General features: G+C 42.6%; 1 protein-coding gene across 1 annotated transcript in view; it reads left to right on the forward strand.

Moving 5' to 3' along the window:
• Positions 1-3439, forward strand: part of RRAGB (Ras related GTP binding B) — a 53163-nt gene extending 49724 nt beyond the window's left edge. Inside the window, exon 11 of the mRNA XM_084791093.1 lies at positions 2873-3439. Within this exon, the coding sequence (XP_084647219.1) occupies positions 2873-2880 (8 nt within the window). The 3' untranslated portion in view covers positions 2881-3439. The remainder of the gene's footprint in view (positions 1-2872) is intronic.
• Positions 3440-20505: the final 17066 nt, after the last annotated feature.

Consider the following 20505-nt stretch of genomic DNA (forward strand, 5'->3'; position numbering starts at 1 on the left):
TTGTTGTTGTTGTTTTTCAAGACAGGGTTTCTCTGTGTATCCTTGGCTGTCCTCGACTCGCTCTATAGACCAGGCTGGCCTCAAACTTATGGAGATCCGCCTGCCTCTGCCTCCCGAGTTCTGGGATTAAAGGCATGTGCCACCATGCCTGGCCAATCTTTCTTCCTTAGGCCCTGCTCAGTTCTCTGATATCTACTGATCTTTTTGGAAAATGTCATTTAATTGACATACTGTAGAATAACATTTCTTTCTGTGGGCCTAGACAGAGAAGGGTCTTCTGTGTAAGAAGAGTCCCCTTTTCTCCATGGAGCACCCACTTAAGTCTTTTCCATCACTGGATGTGGTGGCATACCTGAAATCCCAACACTCTGGGAGGCAGAGGCAGGTGGATTACTGTAAGTTTGAGGCCAGACTTGTCTACAAAGCATGTCCCAGACAGCCAGGGCTATTACACGGAGAAACCCTGTCTCAACAAAAGCAACAACAAAAAAAGTTTTACCCATCTTTGGGCAAAAGACTTACTTAGATTCTGCATACTTCCTGGAGAGCCATCTTATCTCTTTTCTTTTTATAACCAAAAGTTGTTAACTTCCCATTTACTTCTTGGCTTATTCCAGTCTTCCTTCTGTCTTCATCATTCTACCAAAACATCACCATGGCAAGCGTGTCAGAAAAGCCAATGGGAACGTTCTCTATTCATCTTATTTGATTATTAAGACAATATTTGGCAATGTTTACTGCTCACTTTGAGAGGAAACAGTCTCTTCCTTTGTTTCCTATTTCTCTTCCTCTATTTCTGTGATAGCACAACTGTCCCTGCCTTTTTGGCTGTTGTTTTCAGTATTTGTGCTGGCTAGTTCTTCTCAAGTTGACAAAAGCTACAGGCATCTGAGATGAGGAAACCTCTATTGAGAATTATTTTGGCCTGTGGGCAAGCCTATGATCCATTTTCTTGATGAATGGTCGATGTGGGAAGTACCACCCTGGGCTGGTGGTCCTGGGTTCTATAAGAAAGCAGACTTAGCAAGCCGTGGAGAGCAAGCCAGTAAGGAACACCCCTCCGTGGCCTCTGCATCAGCTCCTGCCTCCAGGTTCCTGCCATGAGTTTTACCCAGAATTCCTTCAATGATGGACTGTGATGTCAAAGTGTAAAGAAAATAAACCCTTTGTTCCTCAAGTTACATGGTCATGGCGTTTTATCACAGCGATGGAAAGTCAAGACAGCAATCTTTAAAAAAAGAAAGAGAAAAAAGCTTTCCCCCTCACTGTATATTCTGCATAGACAAACTCAAAGACTTTAAATTACATTGTATATGAAGCCTTCCAACTTGATATTGTGATCTGCCTGCGTAATCAGTGCAAATGATCACATATCTTTACTAGAATTATCTAGAAGCCCTTCAAATTCACCAAGTTTAAAAGCAAGCCTGTGATCACCCACTCCCAGAAGATCTTAATGGCAAAGGGTCATACATGGTTTTATATAAAATCATACATGATGAAAAACAATCTGGGAAGAGGGTTGATTGATTAAATGGTCTACAATTCCTTACAGTGTTGAGTGGGATAGGGAATGGGAGACAGAATGTGCCAGAAGTATTATTACTATTGCTTTACATTGTATGTCCTACCACTCTGATTAAATGGGCATAAGAAAGGTATTAGACTCTTACTATATATAATTTATATTTCATGGTCTACTTAGAGGCAGTATTTTACTACTTCAAGTTAAATGGAGAAATTTACCCATCATGTATGTCACTTTACTCCTGTAATTTTCACTCCTAATATTTCTGACACCAAATATGTAGATTTTCTCCTTTTTTTTTTTAAAAGATTTATTTATTGCTAGGTGTGGTGGCCCACGCCTTTAATCCCAGCACTCAGGAGGCAGAGACAGGTGGATCTCTGTGAGTTCGAGGCCAGCATGGTCTACAAAGTGAGTCCAGGACAGCCAAGGCTACATAGAGAAACCCTATCTCGAAAAACCAAAACCAAGCCAAAACAAAAAAGATTTATTTATTATTTATACAGTATTCTGCCTGCATGTGAGCCAGCAGGCCAGAAGATGGCACCATGTGGTTGCTGGGAATTGACCTCAGGACCTTTGGAAGAACAGCCAGTGCTCTTAACCTCTGAGCCATCTCTCCAGCCCCTAGATTTTCTTAATGATCTAAAGATAATGACATTTCTTTTTTCTTTATCATTTATTCACATCACATCCCGATTGTTATCCCTTTGCTCTTATCTTCCACTTCCCATATAATGACATTTCTTTTCTCATAACTATTATCGAATTCCTTGCAAGATGCAACTTAAGGGAGGACTGTATCAGGGGATACAGTCCTGAGGCAGGTCTGAAAGCAGGATCAGTTCCTGTCTGTGACAGTGGAAGGTTGCCTTGCTCACATCCTGGTAAATCAGTAAAGCTCAGCTGACTTCTTTTTCCCAATTTATTGGATCAGTACTCCAGTCCATGGATGGCACTACACAGGTTCAGAGCAAATCTTTCCCCCTTTATTAATTTTCTCTGGAAAGCCCCTCACAGACACTGAAAGGTATGCTTTAGTGATACCCCCGGGTGTTTGTTAATGAACTTGCCAGTTGAAATTGACCATCATTGTATCTGGATTTGTGGGATTGGAAAATAGTAGTATTGTCTATCAACTTGGTTGGATCTGCATCTACTACGAAACATGACTCTTGGTTGTTCCAGTGTAAGCATAAGTTTCTAGTAGTCATATAAAGAGGTTCAGAGAAAAGTAGTATTGTTGTTGTTTATCTGCCTTTGCTCCTTGCTGGTCAGTGCATCTGCTGTGTTGCTTTTGCTGCTGCTACTACCTTCACTGACATCAGAACCCATCTTCTTCAGCCTTCTAACATAAACTGAAGACTAGCACTCTCCAAGAATCCTCGAGGCTTCAGCACCAGATTGGGACTGCTGAGGCATCGAGCCTTGTGGACTGAGCAACTACAGGATTCTCAATCTCTCCAGCATCCAGACAGCCATTGTTGGACTAACTGGCCCATATCATGTAAGCCAATTTAATAAGTCCCCGTTCACAATATATACTCACTCTGTTGGTTTTGTTCCTCTAGATCAGTGGTTCTCAACCTTCTCCCAATGCTGTGACCCTTTAATACAGTTCCCCATGTTGTGGCAACCCCCAAGCATAAAATGATTTCATTGATACTTCATAACTGTAATTTGCTACTGTTCTGAATCATAATGTAAATATCTAACATGCAGAATATCTGATATGTGACCCCCAAAGACTTTGTTACCCACAGGTTGAGAGCCGCTGCTCTAGAGAATCCTTACTAATATACAGTCATATGTATCATATAATTAGATAGCCTCAGTGTAACTGATTAAAATCTATCCTTTGCTGTATATCTATATATCTGTATGATCCATAAGTACAAGAACCATGCCATGTTGCCTACTATTATACTTTTAGGATTAACATAATGCCTGGAATGTAGGAGGCTTTCAATAAATCTTTATTGCAAAAGACAAAAAAAAAACAAAAACAAAAAGAAAAACTGAATGAGTCACTTGTGTCATTTATCTAGTTGGGTTTTATCCTTATCCTTTACCTGAACATGTTTGCCCCCTGCCCCAAGTTTGAAAAAGGGAAATTAGGCTTGAGAGTAGTAATACTGAGCATGTTTCCAGACTGCTTTGTTAGGTATGAGAGATGTAGACAGGACCCCCCCCCCACCCTCAAGTGAGCCATCTCTTACTTTATCTTTCTTTTTCTTTTTTTTTTCCTCTTTTGGTTTTTGTTTGTTTGTTTGCTTGTTTGGTTGGTTTGGTTTGGCTTTTTTCAAGACAGAGTTTCTCTGTGTAGCCTTGGCTGTCCTGGACTTGCTTTGTAAACCAGGCTGGCCTCGAACTCACAGGGATCCACCAGCCTTTCCCCTCCACACACACCCCCACCCAGTGCTGGGATTAAAGGTGTGTGCCACCACGTCCAGACTTTTTGATCCTTCCCTGGTCCTTCTGCTCTCTGAAATAATTTCAAATTTTTAATGTATTTACAAAACTAGAACTGAAAACCTAGTAGATACAAGTGAAACATTTGGAAGGTTACCCAAAGCAAGTATTACATGGTGTGTTCATGTGAGACTGGGAAGGTCACTAGACTGCATCACTTATCAGGCAGAGTCACAGTTAGAAAGGGGCTGTGACAGGCTGGCTCCTCATATCTCCTCTGATACAACATGACATAATGAAAAAGAAAATGTGCCAGAATCCCTCCATGACTGAGTACCTAGAATTTCACAGCATACGTAACCTTTCAGGTCAATGGCATGTGGCACTGCATCTGCACATTCTCCCTTCGGTTCTCTGCTGTTATGTTGCTCAAACCCAACAAAGACAAGTGCTTAGGATCCAAGCTCTTAGAAATTGTGCACTTCTGGATTCTGGCCAGATGCTTTGTGCTTCTACTGAGCATCGCTGTCAAACCACTTACTGAGAAATAAAAATGGGACAATGGTATGGCCACTCCCTCAGGGAGACAAAACATTTCTGTGTCAGTTTGCCAACTCAGATGTATTCCACTGAGGCCCCGGGAATCAAGCCTTCAAATCCCAGCTCTGCTACTAATATGTGGAGGTGTGATGGCCGTTCTTGTCACCTTGACTACACCTCGAATTAACTGAAACGCAAGTGGCTGGGGATTCTGGGAGGGAGTTGTGCTTAATTAAATCATTTGAAGAGTAAAGAACTACTTCTACTTCGAATCTTGTGAGATGGGAAACTCCACTCTTACTCTGAGCCACTCCTTTTGAAGGAAGCCTATATAAAGACATGGAATAAGGAAGCTTGCTCTGTTTGTCTATTGCTTTGGCCTCCTTAGTAAGTCCATTTCTTCACTGTCACTAGAGCCTACTTCTTTGGGATTCCAGAGAATACTGAAGGCCAGCTCATGGACAGAGAAACTACTAGATTCTTGGACCTTCCATTAGTAGACAGCCCTATTGGACTAGCTAGACCACAGTCATGGGTCCTTTTTCTATCCCGAGAGACATTCATTCTATCAGCTCTGTTCCTCTAGAGAACTCTGACTAATACAGGTGGGCTCTGCCCAACTCCTTAGATTAGAGCAATCTACTCGATTGTACTAATTTTATCTAGTATAGGAATAGCTTTTCCGGGTTTACAAAATACATTTTTCTCTTGTGGTAAATATTTTTTTCAGTGTTTTGGGCAAGGTAGATAAATACCTATTTTGTGTGTGTGTGTGTGTGTGTGTGTGTGTGTGTGTGTGTGTGTGTGTGTGTGAATGTATCTTTTTGTGAAAGAGGTCTAAAATGCACACATATACACATGATAGTTATATTGCACAACCAAACTTACTAGGATGTGTTTAGCAATAGCCCAGAGCCAAGTGTTTTAGAACACTGTCTTCTAATGGACTAGGTACAAGGTGTCCTCCATCACATTCCTCCAGAACTGCATTGATAAACAAGAGCCTAGAATACAGGCTAGGGGCTTAACTGAGAGTGATGAGCAACAGGAGACCATAGGGCTTAAAAGATTACTTGACCCACCTGCTTACTGACCTTACTGTACCACAAGCCAATTAAGTCAAGAGACAAGCCCTGAGACAAGGAAAGTAACTTTAAGAGAGTGCTACCCACCACTATGGTTCACTTCTGTAAGCCCAGCACGTGGGAGATGGAGGCAGCAGGGTTAGGAGTTCACATTTCTCTTCAGCTACATAGGGAATTCAAGGCCAGTTTGTGTCTGTCTCAAACCAAACCAAAACAAACACCAAAGGATAGGGCTCGAGAGACTGTGCTGTAGTTAGGAGCACTGTTCCCACAAAACACTCAAATTCAGCTCTGGTTCACAATCACCTGGAAATCCAGCTGCAGAAGATCTAATGCCTTCCTCTGGCCTCTGTAGGCACATGCCCCAACACAGACTCACACACACTCTCACACACACACACACACACACACATATATATTCTTTTTAATCTTAAGAAATAAAACTAGGGCTAGGCATGGTGGCGCACGCCTTTAATCCCAGCACTCGGGAGGCACAGGCAGGTGGATTGCTGTGAGTTCAAGGCCAGCCTGGTCTACAAAGTGAGTCCAGGACAGCCAAGGCTGCACAGAGAAACCCTGTCTCAAAAAAAGAAAGAAAGAAAGAAAGAAAGAAAGAAAGAAAGAAAGAAAGAAAGAAAAGAAATAAAACTAGGGCTGGAGAGATGGCTCAGAGGTTAAGAGTGCTGTTCTTCCAAAGGTCTTGACTTCAATCCCCAGCAACCACATGGTGGCTCACAAGCATCTATAATGAGATCTGGTGCCCTCTTTTGGCCTGCTGGCTCACATGAAGGCCGAATACAGTATAAATAATAAACAAATAAATCTTAAAAAAAAAAAAAACGGGAAGAAAACCAAAAGAGGGCCAGAATTTAAAAAAAAAAAAAAGCCGTACAGATGAAGTTGAAAGACATTCATCCTCTAGCTGAGCTTGATGGCTCACACCTCTAAACCCAGCATTTGGGAAGCTGATGCAGGATGATTGAGAATTTGAGACAAGCCTGGGCTACCTATTAGTGAGTTCCAGGCCAGGTTAGACTGGAGAGTAAGACCCGTTCTCAAGAAGAAACAAACAAAGTAAAAAATAAAAATAAAAAATAAAACCCACATGCAAAAAACAAAACCAAGTATTTTGTCTTTGGGGGAGTGGTGGTAAAGGGAGTGGTATTTTGTTGTTGTTGCTTTTTTTTGTAGGGGAGGAAAATAAGACCATGATGTCCATTTCTGGATTTCAAGATATGGGCATAAGAGTCGGTTACTTCCTATTGACGCTATCTGGACCTCCCCTGGTTTCTATAACTCAAACCATTCCACTAGTTAGGATGGCCATATTAAGCTGTACATTAACAGCATATGCTTCTGGCTACTTTAATATATATTCAGGTTTGTTAAAGCTGTGTCTCGAGTTCCATAATATTACTGATGAGGTATTAAATGTTAACAAGCATTTACCTTCTAGGCCAAACTTCAACAAATGTTTCCATATGATAGCAAACACACATTCTGCATATTGTGTCTCAGGTATGGGGAATGAAAACCATATCAGGCCACAGCCTCACTACACGGACTAAAGAAAACAAAACTGTCTAGAATGCTTCCGGGCCACTTGATGAGTGTGTTGTGTTAGGTAGTTTAAATCAGAGCAGACACATGGAAGGAAGTAAAGAAAACCCAAAATTTCATAATCAAATTGTGTGAGCTCATTTTGTCTCCCCAACAATCCTATGAGGTATGGGCCTTAAAATTCTTCCACTATGCAGATAAAGAAATGGAAGCTCCAGGGCTGGAGAGATGGCCAGAAGAGGGCACCAGATCTCATTAGAGATGCTTGTGAGCCACCATGTGGTTGCTGGGAACTGAACTCAGGACTATTGGAAGAGCAGCCAGTGCTCTTTTTTTTTTTTTTTTTTTTTTTTTTTTTTTTTTTTTTGGTTTTTCGAGACAGGGTTTCTCTGTGTAGCCTTGGCTGTCCTGGACTCGCTTTGTAGACCAGGCTGGTCTCGAACTCACAGCGATCCGCCTGCTTCTGCCTCCCGAGTGCTGGGATTAAAGGCGTGCGCCACCACGCCCGGCTGCAGCCAGTGCTCTTAACCTCTGGCCTCCAGGCAGAACATTGTATACCTAATAAATTTTTAAAAGAATGAAAAAGAAATTGAAGCTCAGAAAAGTAAAGTAACATGCCCAAGATCCTACAGACAGAAAGTGAAATTCCAAGTCACATCCTAAATGCAAAAATCTTTGTTGTTTCTACTGGACTATTTGGCATTGTGGGTAAGTGGTTATGAACTAACTTCATGTACTTGGTTAGTTTTGTTGAGACAGTATCTCACTATGTAGCCCTGCCAGGTCTGAAATTCACTATGTAGATCAGGCTGGCCTAGAACTCAGTTATCTGCCTGCCTCTGCCTCCTGAGTGCTTGTAGTACCCCCACCACCCAACCATGTATTCTTTTTAGTTTTCTACATTCCATTCAAAAATTAAGTATTTAGGAATGCATGAAACCAAAGAAGTGAAAGACATCAACAATAAAATCATCAGGATACTGAAAAGAAAATCACAGAAGATACTAGATGATAAAAAGATATTCCGTGCCCCTGGATTGACAGATTTCATACTGGGAAAGTAGCCATGCTGCCAAAATTAATTTACAGGCTTAATGAAATTACTTATTAACATTCCTATGTCATATGTCACAGGCTTAAAATCAGCAAAGACCATGAATAACCAAAGAAATCCTAAATAGTAAGAACAATGCTGAGCACACACCTTTAATCCCAGAATTTGGGTGGCAAAGGCAGGCATATTGCTGTGAGTTCGAGGCCAGCCTGGTCTACAAAAGTCCAGGAGAGTCAAGGCTACACAGAGAAACCCTGTCTTGAAAAAACCAAAAAGGAAAAAGTAAATAAAGAACAATTCTGGAGGTATTACAATGACCAACCTCAAATTATACTACAGAACTATAGTGCTATAAAAAGACAGTCTGGTACTGACATAAAACAGACAGGAACAAAATAGAATATAATCGAGGACCTGTATATAAAACAGTAAACCTATGCCCACTTAATTTATATATATATACACATTGGTTTTTTGAGATGGGGTTTCTCTGTGTAGTAGCTCTGGGTATCCTGGAACTCACGCTGTAAACCAGGCTGGCCTGGAACTCACAGAAATCCGCCTGCCTCTGCCTCCCAAGTGCTGGGATTAAAGGCATGTGCCAGCACCGCCCAGCCCACTTAATTTTTTTTAAAGAAGGCAAAAATATACATTGGTAAAAAAAAAAAAAGTATTCAACAAATGGGGAATACTACCTGAAGGGGAATGAACTTAGATTCTTATCTTTCACCTTGTACAAAAACCAATTCAAGGGGGCTGGAGAGATGGCTCAGAGGTTAAGAACACTGTCTATTCTTCCAAAGGTCCTGAGTTCAATCCCCAGAAACCACATGTGGTGGCTCATAGCCATCTCTAATGATATCTGGTGCCCTCTTCTTGGCACACATGCTGGCAGAACACTGTAGGCTCAATTTTCTTAACAAACATTTTATTACAAACTTAATAACCAAGAGTACCTCACTACCTCACTTATAACCTGACTAACTTAAAGAATAGAAAAAGGAGATTAAAGAATAATATAACAAAACCGTAAGGATATCAGTTCTGAGGAATGAGTCTCCTGGCGTAATCAGCAGGATTTCTTCTGATGGTACCTGGAGCAACCAGAACCTGGAACCTCAGCTGGAGCCTGGAGCCCTGATGCCTTCCCTCAAGCGGTTCTCTCTAGGAGCATTTCGAAGTGGAGCATGAACAGCCAAAACTATCCCAAGTCTTCAAAGGCCCCACCTCTTGTTTTTGGCTCACATTTATACCTCCTCTCAAATTTGTTCAAGGATGTTTTTCAGCTGGTTAACAACCAATCTCTCCCACATGGTGGTTTGACTTCTAAGGGGATAAACATCACCTGCTCTCTCACAAGTCTTTTTTTCTTTTTTGCTTTTTGTTTCGTTTTGTTTTGATTTGTTTTGTTTTTGTTTTTGTTTTTTGAGGCAAAGTTTCTCTGTGTAGCCTTGGCTGTCCTGGACTCACTTTGTAGACCAGGCTGGCCTCGAACTCACAGCTATCCGTTGACTTTGCCTCCCAAGTCCTGGGATTAAAGGCGTGCACCAGGGTGCCCGGCTACAAGTGTTTTTTTTTTCATCCCCCACTTGTGATCTAAACAAAAAACATGTTTATCTCTCCTTCAGAACACTGTACAAATAAATCTTTTTTTAAAATGAGATGGAAACTTCTAGAAGAAAACAAAAAGAATACTCCCGGTCCCATGCTCCCTTCCTTTTCCCCCATTTCCCCCCTGTTCTACCCTTCAGAAAATGGGAGCCACCTCCACACCAACCCACCCCAGCACATCAAGTCATATCAGGACTGAATACATCCTCTTCCTTAGTGGCCTGGCAAGGCAGCCCCGCCAGGGGAAAGTGAACAAAAAGCATGCAACAGGGTCCTTGTCAGAGACAGCCCCCATTCCCCTTACTGGAGGACCCACATGAAGCCCAAGCTGCCCATCGGGTACATGTGTGTAGGGGGCCTAGGTCCAGTCTGTGCATGACCCTTGGTTGATGCTTTAGTCTTCACAAGCCACCCTGGGCCCAGGTTAATTGGCTCTGTTGGTTTTCTTGCAAAGGTCCTCTCCTCTCCTCTCCAGATCCTTCTATCCTTCCCCCAACTCTTCCACAAGACTCCCACCCAATGTTTGGCTGTGAGTCTCAGCATCTGTTTCAATCCTGAATGGAGCCTCTCAGAGGACAACTATGCTAGGCTCCTGTCTGCAAGCATAGCAGAGTATCAATAGTGTCAGGGGTTGGCTCTCTCCCATGGGGTGGGTCTCAGGTTGGGCCAGGCATGAGCTGGACATTCCCTCAATCTCTGCTCTATCTTTATCCCTGCACATCGAAGTTTTGTGGGTGGATTGGAGTTCCCCCCTCTCTACTAGGAGTCCTGTCTAGACTCCTGTCCTGGCCTTTTCAGTCTCCATAACCTCTGTTACTAGGGGTCTCAGCAAGAGTCTCCGCCATATCCTTCCAGGAGCCTACCCTGTTGTGTGATGCTCTCTTCTGGCCTGCTGGGTATATGCAGGCAGAACACTGTATACATAATACATTTTTAGAATCTTTTTTTTAAAAGAGGGGGGGTGGTTGGAGAGGTGGCTCAGCAGTTAAGAGCACTTACTGCTCTTCCAGAGCTCTTGGGTTCAATTCTCAGCAGCCACATGGTGGCTCACAACCATCTATAATGTGATCTGATGCCCTCTTCTTGACTGCATGGGTACATGCAGGCAGATCACTGCATACATAGTAAATAAATAAATCGTTTTAAAATTTGTTTTAAAAAAAGAAGTAATTCCCTGACTCAAAAAAAAAGTAATAAAAAACAATGGCCGGGCATGGTGGTGCACACCTTTAATCCCAGCACTTGAGAGGCAGAGGCAGGAGGATCACTGTGAGTTTGAGGCCAGCCTGGTCCAGAATAGCCAAGGCTAACACAGAGAGACCCTGTCTCGAAAAACCAAAGAAGAAGAAGAGGAGGAGGAGGAGGAGGAGGAGGAGGAGGAGGAAGAAGAAGAAGAAGAAGAAGAAGAAGAAGAAGAAGAAGAAGAAGAAGAAGAAGAAATGTAGTATGAGTACACTATAACATGTAGAGAAAAGAGCAAGAAAGGGTGCATATTAGATGAGGAAAACATGAACGCAGGTAATGGATGTAAAGTCTGAAAGGATGCAAAGCTGTTCTTCTAGTTCTGACTCTGTTACAGATTTTTCAGGTTTCGTGGTAGATAACTGCATAAAATACTCAATAGTGAAAGTGCAAAATCTATGCATTCTTTTTAAACCCACTGAGTTCACTCAGTGCTGCCAGTATGTGCATGGGCTCATAGCCACACACTGGAACATGGGCAGCTTTTCAGGGCCCATATCCAAAGAAAACCGACTCCTTCCCAGAGAAACCACCAATTGCCAATAGAATGGAAATGAATGCAGAGAGTCAGAAATGGTCAAAGTGTAGAGACTAAGAGACTCTGGAGTGCTCGGCCTGAAACTGGAGTATAATATCATATCCATTTCCCTCAAGGTACTGGGATGAGCTCAGAAGAAAGATCAGAAAGACACCCTATGAGCATATACAGAGGGAGGAAATCCCCCTCAGTCACAGTCATAGGGGAGGGGAATAAGGGGAAAATGGGAGGGAGGGAAGAATGGGAGGATACAAGGGATGGGATAACCATTGAGATGTAACAAGAATAAATTAATAAAAAATAAAAAAAAGACTGTAAGAACTAGAGATAGTTGATTTGAAACTGTTTTCCAAACGTGCCAGTGCTGTTGCCTGCATTAATTCACAGTGACTGATACTGTATGCAGAAGTCCCACCTGTAATCAGTGGATGCAAGTTATGAAGGAACACATAAAACTAACTTTAAAAAAAGATTTATTTATTTATTATGTATACAGTGTATGTATCCTCTGAGCCCTAAAGCTAACTTTTTTCCATAGTTCTAACTCTATTATGGATTTTTGGTCTTAAGACAATTGGTCTTCTTTTTTTAATTTTCAAAACAGGGTTTCTCTGTGTAGCCTTGGCTGTCCTAGACTTGCATTGTAGACCAGGCTGACCTCGAACCCAGCTTCTTTTTTTTTTTTAAAGATATATTTATTTACTATGTATGCATTGTTCTGCCTGCATGTTCACATTCGGGCCAGAAGATGGCACCAGATCTCAGTATAGATGGCTATAAACCACCATGTAGTTACTCGGAACTGAACTCAGGACCTTTGAAAAAGCAGCCATTTGGGGCTGGAGGGATGGCTTAATGGTTAAGAGCACTGCCTGCTCTTCCAAAGGACCCGGATTCAATTCCCAGCACCCACATGGCAGCTCACAACTGTCTGTAACTCCAAGATCTGACACCCCCACACCAGCGTACACAAATTAAAATTAAATAAATATTTAAAGAAAGAAAAGAGAAAGCTGCCAGTGCTCTTAATTAACCACTGAGCCATCTCTCCAGCCTGACAACTGGTCTTAATATTACAACATTCAGCTTCATTATTTGTTTGTTTGTTTGTTTAATCATGTTACAGCCTGATTGCAGCCCCTTCCTTCCTTTCCTCCCAGTCCTGTCCTTAGGCCCTCCTCCACCCTTCACCCTCCCCTTCTCCTCAGAGAAGAAGAAGCCCTCCATGGTTACCAACCCACCCTGGCACCTCAGGGTGCAACAGGACTAAGTGCCTCCTCTCCCACTGAGGCCAGACAAGGCAGCCCTGCTAGGGGAAAGGGATCCAGAGGCAGCAACAGAGTCAGAGACAGCTCCTACCCCCATTGTTAGGGAACCCACGTGATAACCTAGCTGCACATCTGCTACATATGTGTAGGGGGTCTAGGTCCAGTCCAAGCATGCTGTTTGGTTGTTGGTTCTGTCTCTGTGAGCCCCATGGACCCAGGTTAGTTTACTCGGTAGGTCTTCTAAGAGAAATACTTTTTAGTGTTTCTGGGCCATTGACATTTAAGGAGCAATATGGTACACAGATGCTCTGAATATCAAACAATTAGTTTTTAAGGAATACAAATACATCAAGTTTTAAATTCAAATAATGCACAAAAGCAAAATATAATTACACACATGCATGCATGTGTATCCACACGTACACACACGTACACACACACACACACACACACACTTCAGTCTTCAATGTCCCAAGCCTCCTACCCATGAGTGATATTCATAGCTAAAATTGCTTTATAAATTACTTTAGTAATATTTTACAAACTTACAAATCATCTGTAGTTCACATTTTTATATAAAAATTAGCATCCATTAATATGTCTGCCTCCTACATTTTCACTCAACTAGGCAACTTATCAGTGGTTTTATTAATAAGTGTAATGCTTCATTTTTACAGTTACAGTGCCATAATCTGAGCTGGACAACCTATTTTATTGGCTTTCCATTGATAACTTATTTTAGGGTATTTCTTGTGTTTTGCTATCCCATACATGGCAACCGTAACCAGGATTGTTCCAGGTTGCATGGAAATAAAAGAATAAGTCAACCTTCAACAGGAGCAGATTGTCCTTTAACCAGAACAAGGGGAGATGACAGTGCCTCTGTGGGAATAGCACTATGTGTACGTGACACCTGGGGCCCTAGGGGGCTTACGGGCAGAGATGGTTCTTGGGGTGGAGGAGCCTATCTGCAGGTCTGTTCTCCTGAAGTCTCAAAGCTGTAATTACCACCGGAGGTTTGAGCGGAGTTATCTTAGGAGGAGTAAATGTTCTTCCCTGGAGGAAGGCAGATTTCTTAGATTATGAGACCAGACCATCCTTTGGGCTCCTTTGTCAGGAGCCTTCCAGATCCCAGAGGCCTGCAGATGGTATCAGCCAGTCCTTAGTTTAGGAGGCCTCACAGCTTCAGGCTTCCTTATCAGGCTTCCTTCCTTATCAGGCGCTTCCAGGATCCCGGCAGCCAGATGATCGTAGTAGCTATCAACATTCCTGCCTGGTTCCTTAGCCAGCCTTAGGCTTCTTGGGCCACTGGCCCCTTGGTTATAAGAAGTATCTTACCAGAATAGCTGTGGAAAGTTACTTAGAATCAAACTTGATGTCATGAGTGCCCTATACGAGAAACACAGATGGCCTGGACTCTAGACCAGGCTGGCCTTGAACTCACAGACATCTGCCTGCCTCTGTCTCCCAAGTGCTGGCATTAAAGGCTTGTGCCACCACACACAGCCTGGTACTGATTCTTTTATATTAACTTTGTCTCCTGCCACTTTGCTGAAAGTTTTCATTAGCTCTATCAGGTTGTGTTTGTTGGTATGTTTGTTTGGAAGCTTTAGGGTCTATTATGTATTAAGTCCTATCATCTACAAGTAGTGAAACTTTGGTGTAGGGTTCCCTCTCTTCATGGAGTCTGTGTTGCACGGATGTTGCATCCTTCTTTGGTCTGGTGTGTTGCTAAGTCCTTACTCTTCTTTTTTTTGTTTTTTGTTTTGTTTGTTTGTTTGTTTTGTTTGTTTTTCAAGACAATGTTTCTCTGTGTAGCCTTGACTATCCTGGACTCACTTTGTAGACCAGACTGGCCTCGAACTCACAGCGATCCGCCTGCCTCTGCCACCCAAGTGCTGGGATTAAAGGTGTGCGCCACCACCACCCACTGGTTTCTTTTTTCTTTATGATCTTATTTATTGGCCAGGCGTGGTGGAGCATGCCTGTAATCCCCAGCACTCGGGATTCAAGTTCAAGGCCAGCCTGGTCTACAAAGTGAGTCCAGGACAGCCAAGGCTACACAGAGAGACCCTGTCTCAAACAAAACAAAACAAAACAAAACAACAAAAGATTTTATTTATTTATTGTATGAGTACTCTATCTGCATGTACACCTGCCCACCAGAAGAGGGCAGCAGATCATATTACAGATAGTTGTGAGCCACCATGTGGTTGTCAGGAATTGAACTCAGGACCTGTGGAAGAGCAGACAGTGCTCTTAACCTGTGAGCCATCTCTCCAGGCCTCGTCATGTGGTGTCTTACATGGTTTGAATACCCTTGTGTGGTGATTTAGTCCCAATCTACTTTAGTAAATTCATAAGAGTAGTACCATTTGACTTTTAGGGATAAGTCATTTGTCAGTCTGGTACTGCTGAGCAGTGCTGGTGTTTATGTGTGTAACAGAATGGGCACACCCTGCCTCTGCACCAATGCAAGGATCATTCAAATACTGCTTGTAACAGAGTTGCCAATTGTTTGTTTGGGTTTGGGTTTGGTTTTTTGAAACAGGGTTTCTCTGTGTAGCCCTTGCTGTCCTGGACTCAGTTTGTAAACCAGGCTGACCTGGAACCCACAGAGATCCACCTGCCTCTGCCTCCTAAGTGCTGGGATTAAAGGCATGCGCCACCAGGCCCAGCCTTTGTTTTTGTTGTTGTTGTTTTGTTTTGTTTTTTAACATGATATTCAGTTATTTAGAGCAAGAACAGCTTGATTTCAAGTTAGGGTAGGTGTTTTTTTATTAGTGCTGTCCTTATAGACCAAGAGCAATATTGATACAGGAGTGCAAAGGTCCATTGCTTATTTCCAATCTTATTTAAAAACCAAGAGATACAAACTAACAAAGAAAAATAGGGTTGTGTATAGTTTGGGCCACAACTAGAGTGAAAAAAATCTTAATTCCTCTTTCTCCTATATCAGTGTGACAACAATTTCTAAAATGAAACAAAAAGCAGGAACTATCTATATGTTTGGCTGTTAGCTAAGTTATTAGAAGTGTGAAAAATCTCTTCCTGATGCAACGGGAGGTCTCCTTCTGATGTGAAACCTTTAGAATTGATCCCCAGCATAGGAGTATATGAAGAAATTTTGGTTTTCTAAAGCCCAATTGTTGGGTCCTGGTTAAACTTATAGTATTGAGTGAGGTATGAGTTGAAGGTTCTTGAAAAGCTACAACAAGTATATTGAAAATGTTGCTGACCCACTCGCCACAAGTTCCTGATTGGAAGAGTTGGAATGCCACAGATAATGAACCAACTCATGTTGGCTGCTCATTATCCTCTTCGTCACTCACCTCTGTCTCAGATCCAACACTCCGCTGACTACCAGGTAACCATTTTGAACATGCACTCACTTGGCAGGCCATTTGCTTCACTGACCCAAACGCTAAGAATGCCCTAAGACAACATCTGAAGCCTGGAGCAGAGTTCTCTGCTCTGTGTACCATGGGCCAGTGGATTTTGTAAATGGCTTATAGATTTCTTTTGTCCTATAACTAGAAAAGGTTCATAGAAGCACTTCTTTGATAGGATATGTCATTTACAATAACCAGAATCGTTTCTGGACCATGGTCACTCACAGGTGGTTCACGATAAACTACATAGTATTCATTTTGGAATCATAGTTGGGATTTTTGCTGACAGAGGTCAACAAAAGTACTGTTGTACGGGCCTTCAGAAATTCTCTTCTCCATAAAAGAGGAAACAGTAACCCTGAGTCAATTTTTTCAGGATCCTGAAGTTTCACTAAAGGTCAACAGTAATCTTAAAACTATTTATCCACGTAAGGTGAAACAAGCTACGAGACTTGTCTTGTCACTATGCTCTCTTCTCAGCTCCAGTGGGGACCTGTCTGGAGTGTCCTATAAAATCTCCCTCGCAGAGCTTATCTCTATTTGTCTTCATTCATCCATTTCCCATCAGGTATTCAAGAAAAACAGCATAGGCTGTTGTTGAACACGGAGCTAACTGAGCCAGTAGGATAATATTGAGGAATGATTGTGTAACTATAAAGGGCAAATCTGGAATGATAGTGACTTTGAAAATCTCAGATGGTGCCCATGTTCAGTGGCGATCTGGAAGACTCTACTTCTCATGTCCACTGATCTTTAGAATCAGTTGAACCATGGAGTAAAGCCTGAGGCAGAGTGTTAAGCAAGCTAATTCTTTGTTTTGTTTGGTTTTGGTTTTTCAAGAGGGTCTCTCTGTGTAAGCCCTGGCTGTCCTGGATTCGCTTTGTAGACCAGGCTGGCCTCTCAAAGATTCACTGACCTCTGCCTCCTGAGTGCTGGGATTAAAGGCGTGTGCCACCACCACCTGGCCACAAGCTAATTCTTAAAGCATGTGTCTTCCTTAGGTTTCTATTGCTGCTACAGAACATTATGACCAAAATAACTTGGGGAGAAAAGGGCTTATTTTGCTTATGCCTCCACATCACAGTCCTCATCAAAGGAAGTATGGCAGAAAGCCAAATCAGGGAAGAACCTGGAGGTAGAAGCTAACGCAGAGGCCATGGAGGGGTGCTATTTACTGGCTTGCTAACCTCATAGTTTACATAGCCTGTTTTCTTTTCTTTTCTTTTCTTTTTTTGAGACAGGGTTTCTCTGTGTAGCCTTGACTGTCCTGGACTCACTTTGTAGACCAGGCTGGCCTCGAACTCACAGCGATCTACCTGCCTCTGCCCGGCATCACAGCCTGTTTTCTTACAGCACCTAGGCCTCAAATTTTCCATTCTTATTTGTTCCCAAGATCACATGTTTATTAATTTTAATATCACAACATGAAACATTCCAAATTTGAAAAGAATCACAGTCTTTTACAGTTTGAACACTTTAAAAGTTCGGTCTCGCTGGGCAGTGGTGGCGCATGCCTTTAATTCCAGCACTTGGGAGGCAGAGGCAGGTGGATCTCTGTGAGTTCGAGGCCAGCCTGGTCTACAAAGCAAGTCTAGGACCGCTAAGGCTACACAGAGAAACCCTTTCTCAAAGAAAGAAAAAGAAAGAAAGAAAGATAAAAAAAGAAATTTTTTTCAAATTGTGTTTACTGAATAAATACCGATTTTTGTTATTATTCTCTTAGCACTAAGCTACAAAAAAGTATTTATATAACATTTACATTGTATTAGCTATAATGAGTCTAGAATTAAGGATTGCCTAGTGGTTAAGAGTGCTTGCTGCTTTTCCAGAGAACTCTACTTTGGTTCTCAGCACCAACACTGCGCACTTCACAACTGCTTGTAACTCCAATTTCAAGAGATCCATACTTCTGGCCTTCTCTGGCACCTGCACACAATACACACACACACACACACACACACACACACACACACACACACGTTTATAGTTACTTTTTATTTTTTGCTAGATGAATTGCTCATTTAGATGTGTAGTAAACATTTTCTTTTACTACCAGTAATCATTTACTGGATGCAGAAAATATCCTCTAAACCTCATATACCTCTAAACCTTGTTATACAAGTATTTTCCATCTGTTGTATGGCTATTTTCTTCTCACTCCAACCTTGCATCCTGGAAGAAAGAAGGAGCTATGTAAAAATCAAGAACCTGGGGCTGCAGTGATGACTCAATGGTCAAAAGTATTTGTCTTCTTGTAGAAGATCCAGGTTTGACTCCTAGCTCCCACATGGTGGCTCGCAACCACCTATAATCCCAGTCCCAGGGGATCTGATGCTCTCTTATAGTCTTTGTAGGTACTGCATGCACACGGTGCACAGACATATATGCATGGACATAAAAATAAAGAAATGAATTCTTTCTTAACATAACAGAAACCTAAAGAGAGTAAGCAGGCTCACCTAGCTCAGAAAAGTTACCCGATTCAGAAGGTGTAAATTACTACTTTGAAGGAAGAGCCTCTTTGGTGGAGAACATTCCAAGTTATACTGAAAGCTCAAAGGACACCGATTTGTGAATTATCAGCCATGCTAGGATGGGGTTTTTGGTGATTCAGCTGCCTTTGGGTCACCTATAGTTCTGTGAGTAACCCTTCCTCATTCTTCTGTAAGTAACCTCAACGTGTTTACTGTTCACCTATTTAGTCTAGGTGGGGGCATGTTTCTTTGGTCTCAATTCTCTATCTGGGATGAATAGCTTTTTGCTCATGTTTCCCCAGGGAAATTCACCCAGCAACACTCTTCCTTCCACATACCCCTCCCCACAATGTAGGACTAATGAAAGAGAGGATTACACTTGCTGTAAATTCGAGAAGGCAGATTCCTTAAAAGGGAGCAATCGTGTCACAGTTTTCTCTGAGACTGAAACATTCCATCCTGCAGGAAACTCCTTTAATACAGAAGGTAAGCAACTCAAAATAGCTTCAGGAAGCCCAGGACACTGGCCAGATTTACTAGGAACCTCCATTTCAGAGTAAGCAATAAAAGCCAAGAGCCCTTCCTCAGATGCAGCAGAGCCCAGCTGCAAAGACTCTCAGACAACAAAGCTGCAAAGAGACTGTGAGACCAGACCAGCTGCCTGAAAGAAGAAAGAAGCGCCGAGCTGCCTGAAAGATGTTTAGACTAACTGAGGCTCCTGGGAGGGACACATCCCAATCTGGTCATCTGCCTGCAGGCTGTGCAATGTGCTCCATTCTTCCAGCTTTCTTGAATGGTCCCTCCTTCTGGGATGGGCTTTGTGGATGCAGCTGCCTTTGAGTCATTTCTGCTCCTGTAAGTAACCTCTCACCAATACTCCTATAAGCAAGCCCAATAAAACTTGTTGGTTTACTAAGCTTGGACTTTTGTAGTACCCATACTTTGGTCTGTCATGTGTTCCCACTCTGGGGTGATGAGTAGATGTGTGTTGCATCTCTCCAGGAGAAGTCGTTACCCAACAGAAGCTAAGAAGAATTTACCCTTCACATGACTTTTGTTAAGGAAAGAAAAAGATAGCATCAAGGCCACAAGCGTTCACATCTGAAGGGAGAGAGAGCGCGAGCCTTCAGGTCAGAAGCAGAGATGTTGTGGGAGCAATAACCACCAAGGATAGTGTGCAATAAGGTCCTGAAAGAAAAGATCCTTCGCTTCCCACCAATTGGGAGAGTTAACATCAGTGCACAGTGCAATGGCGTTTTAAGGGGAAATAGAATGACCTTTCTTTTGCGAAGAACAAAGGGTGTATCTTGCTTTCACAGGTTCGGGGGCGGGGCGGGAGGGAGGCGTTCCATGCCACCTGGCCTAGTCTGTGTGCCGGGAAAGTACTGATAAGAGAAAGCTACAATTGGGTCTGGACAGTGGGAAGAGAGACAGGCCTTGCCTGCAGCTGTGAAATGGAGGGAGGGAACTAGGCTCTGTGAGAGCGTCAAGGTCCTAGCAGACAGCAGGGGCCAATGCCTGATTTCTGGGAGGGAAGAACAGCTAGAGTGGGAGTTCTCAACCTTCCTACTGCTGCAACCGCTTAATACAGTTACTCATAAAATGATTTTTATTATTTTATTTTTGGTTTTTCTTTCTTTCTTTCTTTCTTTTTTCTTTTTTCTTTTTCTTGGTTTTTCGAGACAGGGTCTCTCTGTGTAGCCTTGGCTGTCCTAGACTAGCTTTGTAGACCAGGCTGGCCTTGAACTCACAGTGATCCGCCTGCCTCTGCCTCCTGAGTGCTGGGATTAAAGGTGTGCGC

This window comes from Acomys minous (genome assembly GCF_964271855.1).
Source record: "Acomys minous genome assembly, chromosome: 7".
Classification (NCBI taxonomy): Eukaryota; Metazoa; Chordata; class Mammalia; order Rodentia; family Muridae; genus Acomys; species Acomys minous.